At 57.6% G+C, this 17,205-nt stretch overlaps 1 protein-coding gene across 1 annotated transcript in view; it reads right to left on the bottom strand.

Moving 5' to 3' along the window:
* CACNA1B (calcium voltage-gated channel subunit alpha1 B) overlaps positions 1–16,785 on the bottom strand; it is a 308,079-nt gene extending 291,294 nt beyond the window's left edge. Inside the window, exons 1-3 of the mRNA XM_064290825.1 lie at positions 16,502–16,785; positions 15,391–15,496; positions 11,695–11,834 (exon numbers count right to left, since the gene is read on the bottom strand). Coding sequence (XP_064146895.1) covers positions 11,695–11,834; positions 15,391–15,496; positions 16,502–16,785 — 530 coding nt within the window. The remainder of the gene's footprint in view (positions 1–11,694; positions 11,835–15,390; positions 15,497–16,501) is intronic.
* Positions 16,786–17,205: the final 420 nt, after the last annotated feature.

The following is a 17,205-nucleotide window of genomic DNA, read 5'->3' as shown; positions in this document are numbered from 1 at the left end:
ATTCTATCAGTGTTTGCTCCAGATGTTGGGTGCATGTATATTTATGATTGTTAAATCTTCTTGATTAATTGGCCCTTTTATCACTATATAATGTCCATCTTTACCTCTTCTAACAAGTTTTGTCTTAAAGTCTACTTTGTCTGATATTAAGATTGCCATCCCAGCTCTCTTTTGGTTATTATTTGCATGGAATATTTTTTTTCCATTCTTTCACTTTTAACCTGTTTGCGTTCTTGGGTTTAAAGTGGGTCTCTTAAAGGATCATGTTTTTTAATCCATTCTGTCACTCCCTGCCTTTTGATTGGAGCATTCAGCCCATTTACATTCACTGTAATTACTGCTAAGTAACTTACTTCTGCCATTTTATTATTTGTTTTTGTGTGTCTGAAGCCTTCTTTGTTTTTATCATTTACTACTGTTTGCTTTTGTGTTTTGTTGGTTTATTGTAGTGAGCCTTTTTGCTTCCCTTCTGCTTTCCTTTTGTATATGTTATATACTTTCTTAGTGGTTACCACGAATATTACATTTAACTGCTTGTATTTACAACATTCTAGGATAAGTTGGTACCAACGTAAGTAACATACTAAAAATTCTATATCTATGCCATTCCTCACTAATTATGTCTTTATATTTCATGTGCCCTGTAACATAATTTTATCCTTGCTTCTTATATATTTGTTATTAAAAAAACATGAAGGAGAAAACATTTAGAATTATCAAACATGAATACCTTATTATCAGCTCTTATATGTGTCCATGCATTTCCCTTTATTAGGGATCTTTCTTTTTATGAACAGCTTTGAATTACTTTCTAGTGTCTTTTCCCTTCCATCTACAAAACTCCCATTAGTATTTTTTTATAGCACTGGTCTGGTGGATATGAACTCTCTCAGCTTCTGTTTGTCTGGGATGTGTTAATTTCACCTTCATTCTTGAAAGATAGTTTTGCTGGGTATAGTATTATTGGCTGACAGTTTTTTGCTTTTTCTTTCTCTCTTTCAGCACTTTAAATATATCTTCCCATTGCTTTCTGGCCTCCAACGTTTCTGAGGAGAAATCAGAAATTAATCTTACTGGGGATCCTTTGTATGTGACTTTGCTTCTCTCTCACTGCTTTCAGGATTCTCTCTTCATCTTTACTTTTTGAGATCCTAACTATGATGTGTGTTCGTGTATATATCTCTTTGAGTTTATCCTGCATGAGGTTCTTTGAGCTTCTTGGATTTGGAGATTCATGTTCTTTGTTAGATTGAGGAAATATTGTTATTATTTCTTCAAATATTCTCTCTGTCCCTTTCTCTCTCTCCTCTCCTTCTGAAATTCCCATGATGTGTATATTAGGTCTCTTCTTGTCCATAATTCCATTAAACTGTGTTCAGCCTCCTTGAGCCTCTGTTCTTGTTGCTCCTCAGGGTCTGTAATTTTAACTATCTTATCCTCTAATTAACTGACTGTTTCTTCCACCTGATTAAATCTGTTGGAATATTCTTCTATTGTGTTTATCAAGTATTATCCCATTTCTTTAGATAATCTTTTTGTTCTTGCACTGTTTTCCTTTTTCTCTTAGCTTTTTGTCTATGTTTTCCCTTAGATCTTTAATTACGGTTAATGTTGCTGTATTATATTCTTCCTTTCTAACTATTCAGTCATCCCTAGGTCCACTTTCACTCCCTTTGTCATGTTCATTTGGATAGGCCATTGTTTCTCTGTTCCTTGTGTGTGTTGTGATTTGGGGAAGGGGCATTGAAATTTTCAAGGGTGTTAATTTTCTCAGCATTTCCCAGTATTTGGAGTTTTTGCCCACACTACTTTCTGCAAAAAACTCTTAGGCAGGCAGAGTGTTCAGCCTTTGCTTACCATTTCCTTTCCCTCTCTGTGACAACTCCTTCTCCCTCCATGGTTTAACTAGGATTTTGACTTTCAGTCTCTCTCAAACACACTAGAGAACACACTGTGGTCAGTCTGGTTCACCAGTGGGCATCACCACTCAGGCAAGATATCATGTACTAATCAATCCTTCCCCCAGGGGCACAGTCCTCTCTCTCTGGTTATTACTCCCTTCCTTTTTCTATTTCTGCAACCATGTTTTATTTCAGAAAGCCTCCACCCAGCAAGCCACCTTCAGGGCTGGGTGTTGCCCTTTGGTTTTGCCCTGGGTTTCCTTCTGTGCTCGGTGGAGGATGCTTATATCTGAGCTGGCATTCAGAGGAGGCACAGGAAGATTTACTTCTATTTCAGGAGAAGGAGGTGCAGACATTCCCTGGAAGGACCTTCAAGAGATCCATCTTGTTGGTTTCAGAGCCCCAGAGGCCCTGTGGTGGTTGGGAGAGCAGTCTCCACTTTGGTGACCCACCTCCTGACTTCACTGTAGGGAACCTTCTGTAGGAATCCACATTAGTCCCCCAGCCAACAGTTACTGGTTGGGGGAGGGGTTGTCACACTCTCAATGGACCCCCAGGGAAGTCTGCCTTGTTGCTATCTGGGCCCGCTCCACAATATGTTGGCTATGGTTGTACTCTCCACTCAAGACTCTTGCTTCCTAATATACAACAACCTCAGTCATCAGTCCTCAGTGCCAACTGGAATGGGGAGCAGAGAGGCCCATACTGATCTCTGGGAAGGTCTTTCCAGTTGGTTTCAGAAGCCTGAGCTATGGGGTGCACAGGGAGGCAGGTAGAGTGTTGACTCTGAGAGTAGACTCCACTGCACAGGCCTTGTGTAGCAATTTGTAGTAGGCTTTCAGCCAACAGTACCTGGGTGAGAGAGGCATTGGCACACACAGAACAGACCCCCTGGGGAGGCCTGCCTTGTTGATTTTAGAGCAGAAGGTTGAGGTCCTGTGTCTTTGTATGGGCAGGGGCTACAGTGGTTAGGGAAGCAGGCTCCTTTTCTAGGGCCACTTCCCAATTCACAGAAGCCAGTGGCCCATGTGACGGGCAGAGATGTTGGGAGAAGTGATTTTCCCACTGTATGCAACTTGTTGATTAGTTGATTCTTGCCTGTCTGAGAGGTGCCTGCTGCTCTCCTCTGCTCCCCAATTCAGAGTCCCTCAAAGCCAAGTACCATTTCCTTGTTATATTTCTTGTTGCACTTACGGTGAAGGATTGAAACAATGATCTGTTTTTGCCGCCATCTTCCCAGAATTCTCTCTCTGAGTATTTATTTTTTAATTATATGGCTCTCCTGCAGCCCACTCTCCTCTCCCTGCCAGCTCTGGTGAAGAATCTGGGGGCTCTGCAAGTGGCCTTCACCACCCGCCCCATATCCCCAGGCTGCAGACCCTAGGAAGCACAGGAGGCAATACACCACTCAGGGAGGGGTCTTCCCCGCCTTGAGAAAGCGCCTCACTGGAGCAAGTGCAGAACCCAGCAGGAGGCTAGACCCAGGCCAGGGGAGTGGTGTGGTACAGGAGCAGCAGAACTGTCTGCCCTGTGTCCTGTGTGTTCACAAGCTGCCTGGCTGTCACTGGGCCTGGCGCATCTTTGGGAACCTGTGAGTCTTGGCATCCAGCCCAATGGCTCCTTCTGTGTAAACCAATGCTGCCTGCCCCTCACTCTCAGCCTCCATCTCTGCCTTCTGCAGGGGCCAGGGCCACCCTAGGACTGATTAGGAGAGGGGAAGCAGGTCACTGCCTCCCAGAATGAGGGCTGGGGGAGGCGGGCACAGGCAGAGTGGAAGGGCTGCAATGTAGGGTCTCTCAGGGGTTGCGCCCTGGACAGGGGCCTCCGCCTAACCGTTGGAGACCCTGCCTCCTGCAGACTCCGCAGGGCCCACCCTCCGGCTCCCTGCCCTGGGCCATCCTTGGTGCCAGAAGTCACGGCAGATCGGGCCCAAAAGCTGCTGGGAAAAGCAGTGAGGAAGGCCTCGCAGTTGAAAGAAAGGGTGGGTGGTGATGCCAGGAAGGGAAGGGCAGGGCCAGGAAAAGGGGAGGGACTGAAGGGAAGGGCGGGGTCCGGGGTGGGGTAGGCGGGGGGGTGGGGCCGGGTGGGCAGGGGCATGGCCAGGGGCAGGGTGGGGCGGGGGGGACCGGATGGGGTGGGCGGGGGGCCGGGGAGGGTGGGGCCGGGTGGGGGCAGGGAGGGACCGGGGAGGGCGGGGCCGGGTGGGGGCAGGGAGGGACTGGGGGGAGCCGGGGTAGGGCAGTGTCTGGGGAGGTTGGTGCCAGGGTGGGGGTGGGGGCAGGGGGCCGGGAGGGTGGGGCCGGATGAGGCAGGGCGTGGCCAGGGGCCGGGTGGGGCGAGGCCGGCTGGGGGTGGGGTGGGGGCGGGGCAGGGGAGGGAAGGGGCGGGGCCTGGTGGACCGTTGAGGCCGATGGAAGGGACAAACTGGGGGCGGGGCGGAACAATGGGAGGGGTGAGGCCAGGTGAGCCAGATTTGGAGGGGGTAGGGTGGTGCTGGGCCGAAGGAGCGGGAATCTGTGTTCCGGAAACCTGGGTCTGGTTGTCGAGTGATGTGGAGAAAGGACCAGAGAGGGCGGACCTCAAGCAGGGACAGGAGCACTGAAGGGAAAACTTCCCTGCTCTGGCCACCTGGCAGCCCCCTCCTCTCTGCGCAGCCAAATCTGGCCGAGGGTCCCAGATTTCCTCCTGACCCCCACCGGTAGGGTCGGGGAGCACACCTGGGGCCTAATGGGGCCAGGCCTGGCTGAGCCACGCTCCAGGTCATGCTCTGCCGCCCCTTCCTCCAGTCCAGGGATCAGCAAATCTGCCCCCACCCCACCCCTTCACAGCTTTGGCTCAGGCCAAGTAACTCGAGAAGCCATTAGCAACCATTCTCACCTCGGTGTGAATTTGCAGCTCTAGGCTCCGGTGAGAAACAGGGATGGGGCGGGAAGGGTGGAGGCCAAGAGCTGAGCAGGAAGGAAACGGGATCCTGAGCCTACCGGCCTCCTGGCCACAGCCCACCCTGGCCCAGTGCCCGCTGCACACCCAGACTTGGAACAATGAGCGCTGGACTGGAGCAGCTGGAGAGGTGTCAGAGAACTTACCCAGGCCAGGCAGGCCAAGGCGTGTGTGTTGGCGGTGGGGGGGGGGTACCTCTGCCCGGCACAAAAGGCAACTCCTCACCTGCTAGGTGAACTGGATCACTCAGAACAGGAGGAATGAAGAGGAGGCCCCAGGCACAGAGACAGGTCCAGCCCTCCCATGCCCTCCTCCCTGTGGGGGGACTGTGAGATGAGACTTCGAAAAACACCCCTTCCCCACTCCCAGCTGGCTCAGGTGTCAGCTGTTTTTCCTCCACCTGCAGGCACTGTCAGGGGCTGAGGTGCATTCCGGCCAGCTGACGCCCGCCCGTGCTCAGCAAGTCCTCACCAACATTCTGGGACCACAGCACACTGCAGCAGCTACACCCAGCAGGCAGCACCCTGCTGAACAAGGCAGAGCTGCTCCGCCCGGCCCCCACACGGCATGTGGGAATGCTGAGACCCCCAAAGGGGACACCTGGCCAGCAGTAAGCAGCAGGTGGAAGGCGACACCCCTACCAGCCTTCAGGATGTGGCAGGACCATCCCTGGGGACCTGTGGGGTGCTGCCGTCAGGGTCAGCTTTCAACAAGACATGAGAGCAGGTTTCATCTGAGGTCAGGCAATCGGGACCCCCTCCCCATCTGGGCTCAGGGTCCTTGGCCAGGGGACTTCCAGCAGGGCCCGTACTGGCTGCCTGCATCCTCCTGCATGTGGATGGAGTTAGCAGGTGGCACAGGGCCCAGAAGGGGCCTGACTCCGGCTCCCAAAGGAGAGGGTAAAGGAATTCTAATACAGAGAAAGAAGGGGAGGGGAGACACATACCCATCATGGTCCTAGAGAGTGGTGGGATTCCACTACCCCAGCTACCTCCTGTGTTACATAACCCACCACAGTTCCCCCAACCCAACACCACCTGCCTCAGCACCCCCACTCAGTCACCCACAGTCAGCGCGGCATCCCCGCGGCCACAACCAACATGGGCAGAGGGTCCAGTGCCATCTCTGTGACATGATGGCCCCCAGTGCCAGGAGCATTCTGAGACACCCAGGAAGGACCCCGAACTCAGACTCCAGACATGGGGTTCCAACAGCTCTCTCAGCTGCTCCTGGGCCCTCACAGGCTCTGGCTCCCTGTCACAAATTAGCCACGGGTGGGGGCAGGAGAGCCTGCAAAGGTCATTTCCAGTCTCAGGTGGGAGAGGGAGAGGGAGTCCTCTTCTACTCCCAAGGCCAACAGCAACTCCCACCACTGGGCATCAGACACCCCCAGCAACTCCCAATCAGATGCATCCCTCAGCAGCTCCCCCAACTGGGCACTGGAGACCTCCCCAGCAAACCCCCAACTTGACCAGGTATCAGAGACTACCCCCCCAGCAAACCCCCAACCTGACCCGACATCAGAGATCCCCACCCTCAGCAAACCCCCAACATGACCTGACATCAGAGGCCCCCCACCCCCAGCAAACCCCCAGCCTGACCCAACATCAGAGACCCCTGCACCCCAGCAAACCCCGACCTGACCAAGCATCACAGGACCACCATTACAGGACACTAGGACTGAGGAAGGGTCAAGGATACGGCCAGGGGCTCAGTGGGGAGGGACTCCCTGGAAAGGCCCCAAATGCGACACTGCTCAAGCACCTTCACTCAGACACAGGGCTAAAGCCGGTCCACCCTCAGACACGGACCCAATGTCACCGGTCACTCCAAATTCAGGTATGATGTGGCTGGTCACCCCACTTGGAGTGTCACTCCTCACCTGGTGCTAGACATCCGTGGAGTCCACCTGTCCTGGCTCTCGGCCGAGCCGCCCCAGCCCCCCAGGAAGCACCTGCTGCTGCACCGTTCCCAAGCCAAGCATCTACCACATGCCCAGCAGGAAGAGGAGGCTTGGTTCCCCCAGGGCGCGGCCGGCCCAGGAGGCTCAGTGCCAGCACTGGCTGCGGGCTGTCAGCCTGACCTCTGGGCTCCACCGGCCAGCCGTCTGTCCCTCCCCAGCGTGACTACACTCCTCTCTTCTCACAGGGGGCCTGAATCCAGGAGGGTAGGAACCTGAGCTCTAATTACATGTCCTGGAAAGAAATCCCAGTTTAATTTGGAGTAAAATGAGAAGCTGTGGTTGGAAACGTTCCCTCAGGAGCTACCTGCCTGAGCTTAGACATGTTTCTACTCTGTCCCTGTGGACCCTGAAGAGCTACGATGAGGAGCAGGGACACTGGGGCCCTGAGATTTGTGGACACCAAGGGGCCCTGAGATCTAGGGGATCTGGGGACACCAGGGCCCTGAGATCTGGGGACACTGGGAGTCCTGGGACCTGGGTACACTGGGGTCCTGGGACCTGGGGACACCGGGGGTCCTAGGATCAGAAATACCAGGGGCCCTGGGACCCTGGAAGAGACCTCGGGGCTCTGAGGGAACCCTGACCTACTGCCCCTGCCCCTGACCCCACTTGGAATCAATGGACCCCTCAGGGAAAGTCTAGGGTGGGGGCTTCCCCAGGAAGGAGGGCCAAGGGTGGATGAGGGCAGGGACTCACTGGGTGGAGGTAGGCTCAGACAAGGAAGGGGCAGAGGCAGGGGTTAGCATGGGGAAGGCAGGTGCCCGACTCACAGTCCCCGTGGGATGCAAAAAAGTCTGTCCGGAATCCGACATTTCTCTTCCCAAGTCCACTGGGGTCTGGCCCCACCACCTCCACCTGGATCATACCTATCCTTGCTTCCTACTTTCTATTTCATGGCATCTCTTGGCTCCTCAACCCCTACCTTCTCACTATAGCCACACTCAGCCGAGGACAGACGGTTGAATGGAGAAGTGGGTAAAGGGAAGGAGGGCACTGTGGGGCAGAGGCAGGACAAAGTCTCAGCTGTCTCCAACTACGTCAGGATGAGCTGCCACCTGCCACACCTTGACACCCTGAAATGCTTCAGAGCATGTCCTGGGGTGAGCCAGGCTCAGGCTTGAAGGTGGCTGGACCCTCCACATCCGAGCATCCTCCTGTAAACCATTCGCCACCACCCAAGCTCTCTCTGTGGGCGGGTGCAGACTTAGCCTGGCACCCCATACAGGAAGAGCATTCTCAAAGGCAGGAGGGGCAGAGGAGGGAGAACCTCTCTGTCCCAGAAATCTGCTATGGGCACAAACGATCAAGTCAGCTACAGGCGCAGACCAGAGGCCCTTCTCCTGAATGTGAGCCAAGCTGAGGCCAGGGACCCCCACCACTCTGTCTCCACTGCAACCCAAGAGACAATGGAAGATCCTGTTGGTCATCACGGACTGGCCCAGCCAGCTTAGTTCTCACCTCGACAGCACTACCCAAGCAAGTCCCCCAGGGCAGGCCTCACACATAGCCCCACTGCCCCTTGGGGACTCCAGAAACACCCCTGGGATCTGCACAAGACTCTCCGGCCTGGCCTGGCCCCCACGCACATCTCCCTGCTTGCCCTCCAGCTGCAGCCAGGGCTGCAGACACCCACTGAGCTAAGCCAGTCTCAGCCACCTCACTCCCCACAAGTGGATGCAGGTTAACAAACGCCCCCAGAGCCTTGAGGCAGAGATAAACTGCCCAGCTTACAGGCAATATGTGGAGGTCAGGGGCTTCCTGAGGCAGGGGGAGGGCACAGTCTCACAGTGCTTCTTCACAACCTCCACACCCACCTCAGAAGCAAAGGGAACCTGCTGTCCCTGGGGACCAGCCAGCTTCGCCAGCAGTAGGGCCTCCCACAGCGACCAGGAGCCAGTGTCCTTGTCCACCACACCCCTCCGCACCCAATTAAATGAACCCTAATTAAAAACAACAAAGTAACGAGAAGCAACCCCAATGGCTCCCCACAAGGGACCTCAGCTCAGGAGGAGTAGGGTCCCTCCCTAGACTTCCCAAGGGGCAGGGTTTGCTCACCCCAAGACGGGACTCAGCACCTCCCTGTCTCACTTGCATGCACACACAAGCACACATGCACACACAGTACAGAGATGCACACAAGCATTCGTGTGCACATATGCACACATGTACATATGCTACACAGATGTACACGTACACACGTGTACACACACACGTGCATACACACACACATACACATGTGCACATGGACACATGCACACACATGCATACACCTACTCTCACACACACACACATGCATGTGCACACACGTACACAGGTTCACGTGTTCCTTTGTGCCACACATGGGAGCACCCATGTGGCTCCGGGTCTGTGCTCGAGCCTAAGGGACACAGGCACTCCCACACCTAGGGATTCCCCTCCCAACCAGCACCATGTCTAGAGACGGAGTGCAGAAAGAGGAGTCTAGGGAACATAAGCACCAATGCCCCACCCTGCACCTGCAGACACAGAGAAGGAGCAGAGACTCCCTGACCCAGAGGAGAGAAACAGCAAGGCAGAAGAGAGAAAGACAGAGGTAAAATAAGAGAGAAACAGACGGAGAAACAAGACACACAAAAACAGCCATCAAGGGGGAAAGAAACAGAGATAGACGGGTGGAGAAAAGGGAAGAGCCGGAGGGACAGAGAAGATTGGGGGTGGCGGGATAGAGAGAAGAAGAGGGAGAGACTGAGAACAAGAGAGACGGGGAGAAAGAAAAAGAGAGAGATATGGACATGCAAAGACAGAAGCAAAGAGAGGTAGAAGAGAGAGAGAGGAAGAGGTGGAGAAACAGGAAGAGATGGGTGTGGGGAGGGTCTCTGTAACCCAAGCAGGGGCAGTTAGGGTCCCAGGAGCCCTTGAGGTCCTCTCGATGAGGAGCCTCTCACTGGGGCTTCCGGAAAGGTGGGCCAGTCCTACCCCCACTTCTGCCCAGGAGTGTGGTCAGTCAGCCCCAGGGGAGAGACAGTTGCCCAGGGCACTGCCCTCAGGAGGTCCCAAGGCCCAGAAGACCCAGGGGTCTTCCCCAGGCATAGCTGCAGGTACCCTCTCCTTGCCCCCAAACAGCCCACACACTCAGCACCCTGAACAGCACCTTGAACAGGACCCTACCTGCCCCACCCAGCCCCCAGGTGGCCCAAGCACAGAAAACTGTGCTGTGCACTGCCTAACAAGACCTCCTTCAGCTTCAGTGACTCCCTATTCAGCAGAAGCTCCCTGACCTCTCTGGGTGCCACCCCTCATTGGGCTCTGGGGACACTCTGAAAAATAAGACAATGATCTTGTCCTCAGGGGACTTGGGTCTAGAGGTGAGGGAGATGTAAACAGCTGGTGGCAGTTCTCAACACCACAAGCAGTGCCCACAGAGCTCCCGGAGCTCTGCCCTCAAGGGGCCATCCTTGCCCCACTACCTCCCACCTCCATCCCCACCTCCAGGTCTCATTTCACAAATGCTTGCCCTGACAGGGTACCCACCGTGGGGCAGGAGGCATCTCATTGACCCCAGGTAAAGGCGTGACATCATGCACCCCACTCTAGAAGGTATGCCTGTGTGTGTATACATGTGTGTTCATGTAAACATGTGTGCATGTAAACATATGCATCCATGTGTATGCATGTGTGTAAGGCCTGCATGCACAGGTGAGCATTGTGCACATGTACGTGTGTGTCCATGCCCCTGGAATCCACAGGTCTCCAAACAGAAGGCCCCGCCACCCCCTTCCTTTCTTGACCATTATGAAAAACAAAACCAGAGTTGCCAAGACACTTGCTCAGTTCCAGTTTCAGAGGCTCCCACCCCAGCAGGGTGACGACAGGCTGTGCTGCAGGCCCAGGGACTAAGAGAGGAGCCCAAGGCAGGTAGGCATGACAGACTCAGGTGATGGACGTCCTTCCTCCAGGGAAGCAGCCAGGACAGAGGAGAACTGCACCTGCCGCAGACACCCCGGGGAGCCAAACCCTCCTGTTGGCCCCAGGCCCCAGCTCTGCAGACACTGCCTTCACACAGCCAAGAAGCTGGCCAAGGCCAGCCATCAGCAGGAGGAGCAGATGGGGTGGGTCCCCAGACCTGGGGCAGGCAGAGGCCCCGGCACCCCAGCCATGGGCAAGTGGTGGGGGCCTCGTTCTGTGGGCTTTGCTCTCACATGCAGAGCCCATGGAGTGTGACCTCAGATCCAGAGACGTACAGAGCCACTTCCTTCCTTCTCCACACTCAACCCAAACTTTCTCTCCATCGGCCTCGGAAGGATTCTGGGCCACAGGCGCTCCCTCTTGTATAATCCTCCCTGGACCACAGGATGCTGGCCAGGAGTCATTCACAAGCACTCCAGGATCTGGGTGCAAGCAGGTTCTCTGGGGCGGACTCCCCTGGCACTCACCACCATCCCACCATGGAGCAGCAACACTGCAGCCCCACACCCATCAGATAAATACAGAAACTGAAGCACAGAGGTAGGGCTCACAAGAAAAAGGGTGCACTCCCCCAGCACCAACCGCCCTTCCAGGATCTTCAGGGTTGTTTGCGGAATTGCAGGTTGATAACCATTGGGGTTCATTTTGTGGAGGAAAGTGGTTGGGGAAGGACACCGCGATTGAGCTCCTTGAAGACCGAGCCTCCCAATCGGTGCAGAGGGACTCTAAGGCAGACACTGCCAGGCAGTGCACGCAGACACACACAAGTGCATTTCCCAGTCACAGGCAGCGGAGGGCGGGCACAGAACAGGGCTCACCTACACTGTGCAACAGAGGCCAGAATCCTGCGAGATCGGCCCTTCTCAAGGGGCAGCCCTGCCCCCACAGGAAGGCCCTTTACAACTGCATGCCTGTGCCCACCCAAGCACCATGCCGCACACCTACCCTGTGAGCACCACCACAAAGTCCATGACATTCCAGCCGTTGCGCAGGTAGGAGCCCTTGTGGAAGACGAAGCCCAGGGCAATGATCTTGATGCCCGCCTCAAAGCAAAAGATGCCGATGAAGTAAGGCTCCGTGTCGTCCTGCAGGGAAGCACAGGGTGAGGGTCGCCATTGTCCTCTCCAGGCACAGGGCACAGCAGCTGGCTCGGGGAGACCACCTTCCCTGCCACATCCACTGTCCCAACCAACCCAAGCCCTGCCCTACGCCCCACAGACTTCTTCCATGAAGCATCCCCACCACACATGGCCAGCAATGTCCCATCCACACCCAGGAGGTACCTGCGCCCCTCCCCGTCGCATGTCTGCTTCACCGGTTCAGAGGGCCAAGTCCTGCCATGTAAAATCACTACGGTGCGTTTTTGCTTATAGAAAGAAGATGATGATAAAAGTAATATTTGTTGGGCATTTACAATGCAAATTTTTCCTGAATTAACTCGTAATCTTTTCAGCACCGCTGTGTGATTAAGTGTTATCACCATCCCCATTCTAAAGATAAGAAAACTGAGGCACAGAGAGATTAAGTAACTGGCCCAGATGCACATGGAAAAACCGGGATTCAAGCCCAGAGGTGATCTGGACACTGACCTTGGGCTCCAGAGCACCCTGGAATGTGGCCTGGATAAAGCCCTCCCTTCCAGCACCAGCCAGGTGCACCTATTCACCCATCATGCCTTCTGGGAGCAAATCTGGGTGGGGAAAGCAGAAATGGAAGCAGAGCTCCACCAGAGCACAGTGTAGTGACCGAAGCTGCCATGCAGCCCCCAGGGCGGCAGCTTGGAGACTGGAGGTCAGGCCTGAGATCTTGCTGGCAGGGTGGAGCTCAAGGTGTGAGCCAGCTCAGAACTCAGTCCAGACAAGGCAGGTGGGCACCTTGTGGCTCACCAAGATTAACTGGCCGGCTGCTGACAGTCTGCTCAGGGACACACAAAAGCCAAGTGGTGGGTGGCAAGAGACACCACTCACTTGGGGAGGGTGGCCAAGAAGGCCTCCAGAGCAGGCGGGCCCCACAGCTTGGGGGTGTGAGCTAGCCAGACTGAGGTTAAGGTGGGGAGGGGGCTGGACTCAAAAAGCCAGTACAGCAGCCTGTCTGCATTGGTTGGAAGCTGCCTTGAGAAAGGGGTGATGGGAGCGCAGGATGGTTTGCCCTTCCGAAAGATGCTGTCTGGTCAGGGAGAGGCCCGAGGAGGGGAAGAGAGGGCAGGTCAGCTCCTCTAGGCACTGTGCACCGCCCCCCCCCAGGAAGTCTGGGCCCCCTGACCTGCTCCTGCCCTCTGCCTGGACCTTCTTGTCTCACCTTTGTGGGGCCAGCCCACAGGCTGGCTGGCAACAGCAATAATGGAAGCTGCTGGCACCCCAGGGGCTCAGCATCTCACAGGCATGCACGCCCAACCACCCGCCCGCCGCCCTGCCGCCCAATGCTGACTCATGGCTGATGTCCCTGGAGGGGAGCACACACCTTTTTGGCCTCAAGGCTCTAGGGTAACTCAGTTGCAGTGGGGGGGATCCCTGTTTGTGAGGGAGGGGCTGCTGGCCATCTACCCTGGGGAATGGCTGGGCCCCAGCAAACACAGATCTGCACAGAAGCTTCCAGATCAAATGAAGCTAACAGGCCCAGCCCCAGAGACAGACTGGCCAGAGCCAGCAGATGGGGGTCCCCAATCAAGAGCCCTCTCCTCCCAGCCCCACCCTTGACCAACAGAGGCTGAGGGTTGGCAGGAGCTGGGGCTGGAGTGCAGACAGCCAGGGCTACAAGCTAGGGGCTCTGGCCAGAGGCAGCCCGTGAAGCTGGTGAGTACGTGAAAAGCAGAGCCCCTCAGAGACAGGGCCTGGCACGCAGATAACCCTCCTACCCACTCCCAGCAGCAGCAGCTCCTCAATCTGAGCCCGGAGCTGGACCTCCCCTCTCTCCAGGCTGCCTCAGTCCATCTCGAGAGCAGACTGTGCCTGAGAACAGGAATGGGGTCAGGCAAGGGCTTCTTCATTCCAAGGCATCTTCCCCTTCGCTCCCTGTCCCCGGGTGGCCTGCTCAGCCCCCAGATCCTGACACAACAAAGTAAAACCTCACACCCTCCTACCTTGCCAGAGTAGTAGCTCAGGCCAGGTGGAGGCCCCCTCACCCACCCTCATCACACCTGCTGCCCAGCCAGCCCCACACTGGCCAGACTTCACTCTCCTCCCAATCCGAAAGCCCTTGGGGATATGGCCACACCCTGAGGCTGGCATCCGAGGCTGTCCACAACCCAGGGCTCTGCTCCTGCCTCCGACTCCCACCTGCCTCTCCAGACAGAGCAGGCAGGGCCCAAGAAAGCAAGTGATCCCACTGGGCTCTGTCCCTGGGCCAGAGTCACCAAAAGGGACACCAGGCACCCTGTGCTTCACGCCTCCCCGCTCTGCTTGTCCTCACATTGTCTGCCAACTTCCACCACCAAACCCCACTTGGTCTTCCAGGCTGTGCTTAAAGAGATAATCTCTCTTTGGAACCCCTGCCCCTGGGTGTCCCTTACTTGGTCCTGCCAAGTCGTGGATGCCTCCAGAGCTGCCTTGCCCTGCCTCCCCCAACCCCCACTGCTGGGCCTTGGCATTTGGTAGGAGGGGACTTACCATGCTAAGCACCTAATATGCATTGTCTCACGCTCATCTCCAGTTTGAAGCTGGAGAAACAGAGCTTGCCAGGGTATGAACAGACGGAACAGCCTCTGGATACCCATCCCTGCCCCCTAGAGCAGCCGTCTTCTTGGGGACCTCAGGGGAGGCACCTCAGGCTGGCTCCTAAGCTATCTCACCGCTGAAGACCCCAGTCTCCCAGCCCTCTCATCCCAGGCCCAACCAATGGACCAGGATGAGAGGGGAAGCCAGGGAAGGGGTCACGCACTCATCTTTGAAGTGGTGCTCACCCTCCTAGGACACCCCCCTTCCTGCTGACCTATCCCGTCCCGGAGACTCTGCCAGACTTTCCCCTCAACCCCCACCTTAATGTCTCTTTCGTGGGAGGGGGGACAGTTCCCATCCTTAATTCACACCTCACCCTCCTGGCACCCTAGTTCCTCCCAGACTCTCGGCTTCAACTGAGGACACCTCCACCTGGGGAGGAGTGCTTACCATGGGAAGGGATAGTCCCCACAGAGAAGGGCTCCCCAAGCAGGGCTGCAGGGCAGACTGAACGAGAGATCAATGGTCCTGGAGTCCGGGCCACACCACGGGGACCAAAGGGAAGGGCCAGGGCCAGCCCGCCCTTGTGCTGACACTTACAGAGCCTGAGCCCCCGGCTATTATTGCAAATTCTCCCTTTCAGGTCTCAGGTTTGGAACTTAGATTTTTAGAGAAATGCCTAGCGCTGTGTTCCTGGGTGGGTCCATTTGGGGTGCAGGGGTGGCTAGCGCACAGGGCAGACTATCTGGCAGCTACCATGGCCTCTCTCAGGCCACCCTTCCTCATCAGGAGTGGACATGGCTACTTGTTGTCCTGGCCCTTGAGGGGGTGTTAGCCCCATGGTGTTCTGTCTTTTTCTTCGACTGAAGGAGAGAAAAGAGAGCTTCCTGTTCGAGGAACTCTGCATGCCAACCAGAGCCGGACGAAAGGAAAGCGAGGCTGACAAGCCTGCCCACCCCCATCCCACTTGCAGCCCTCGGGGACTCACCAGTCGCTCGGACATGGGCGTCTTGTCCCCGTCAGGGAGGTGCTGCTCCAGGGCCAGCACGATGCAGTTGGCGATGATGGTGGCCAGGATCATGTATTCAAACGGAGTGCGTGGGTTAAGGACTGACTGGGAAGCTGAGGGGGAGGGGAGGAAGGAAGTCCGCGGCGATAGACGCGCAGTGCAGCAGTCCTGACCACGCTGCCTCCGAGGGGCTGAGAACGACCAAGTCTGGAGCCCCCTTCCAGTGAACGAGGGCCGCTCTCATCGCTCCCTGCCTCCACGCCTGGAGGCGGCCGCGAGACCGGGCCTCTGCAGTGGCGGCCTCCGGCCCTCTCGGCCCGTCCGGCGGCCGTCAGCACCGCGGACAGCGCCTCCGCCCCGGCTCCGCCTGCTCGAGCGCCAGCGGAGAGGGGGCTGCGCACCCCAGGCCGAGCCTAGGAGGAGGGCCGGGCGCAGGCGCACGCTCGCACCTAAAGACACGTCTCCGCAGGCACCTACACGGGCACGTGAACACACATGTACCGAGAGTCGCAGCGCTCGTGCACACAGGCCAACGCAGGCGCAGCACCAGGTTCACGATGGACCCGCAGAGATACACCTGCACCTGCCGCCAGGCATGCGCAGAGTTCGGCCGCACCTGTGCCCACACCTACAGAGGCGAACGCGCCCTCGGTGCCCTCCAGGCTGGCCACCGGCTCCGCGACCCAGTCCCGGCTCACGGGACCGAGCACGGGCAGGACCGAGCCCAGGAGCAGGGGGCTCCGCCCAGCGTCCACCTTGCTGCTGCCGCCACGACCACACGCACCACACACGCCGTACGAACGCACACGCGCACACTCACATAAACACTCACACGCACACGCGCACACTCACATAAACACGCGCGCGCACACACACACCGCGCGCAGAAAGGAGGCCTCCGAGGCCCCGCCCCGCCCCCTCCCGCCGTCTCCGCGGCGCCGCTCCCCGGGTCGCACCCTCCTCCGGCCCCGGGGAAAGATGGCCACTGGGCGCCGCATGCGACCCGCCCCAGCTGCCCGCCCGGCCGCCCCTCCCGACCCCGCGGGACGCGGACCCGGTCACCGCGTCCCAGCCGGCCCCGGCAGGATATGGCCACTCCGTGATGCGCTTGGCGTATTTGCGGACGACGTTGTCCTCGCTGAAGACGAAGAGCGAGCGGTTGACGGTGAAGCAGTTCTGCTTGACCGGGATGGGGTTGTACAGCGCCATGGTCCGCGCGCGCTGCGCGATCGACTGCTTGTAGAGGACCCTCTGGCCGGGCTGCAGTCCCCCCGGGCCCGGGCCGCCCACCCCGCCGGCCCCGCCGCCCCGGGCCCGCTCCCCGCCGCCGGCGCCCCCATAGCGGCCGCCCAGCTCGTCCCCGAAGCGGACCATGGCTCCTGGGAGCGCTGGGCACCGCGTGCATCCCCGGCCCGGCGGCCCCAGAGGGAGGGCGCGGGCCCCCGAGCGAGGCGCTCTTAGCGGGACCGCCCGCAAAGCCGCCGGATCTGCACCCGGAGCTCGCCAGCCGGGTCCCCGCGCCGCCGCCGCCGCCGCACCAGACTCCGCGGCCCCGCGCCACACCCTATAAGGGGCTGGTCACGTGGCGGCGCTGGCCAATCCGCGCGCGCCCCGCCCGCACCGCCCGCCCCGCCCCCGCCGCCCCCGCCCCGCCCTGGGGCTGCGCCTGGGTCCCCAGTACTCCCCGCGGCGCCCAGGCTCGATGTGCTCCCCTCTCCCGCCTGGCGCCCCGGCCCGGCACTGGCCAGATGCAAAAACGAGGCGCCCGCGGCCCGGGAGCCGGGGGAGGGGCTG

Source organism: Loxodonta africana, chromosome 9 (genome assembly GCF_030014295.1).
Source record: "Loxodonta africana isolate mLoxAfr1 chromosome 9, mLoxAfr1.hap2, whole genome shotgun sequence".
Classification (NCBI taxonomy): Eukaryota; Metazoa; Chordata; class Mammalia; order Proboscidea; family Elephantidae; genus Loxodonta; species Loxodonta africana.
The sequence above is the reverse complement of the archived record's forward strand: the minus strand, read 5'-3'. Positions and strand labels throughout refer to the sequence as shown.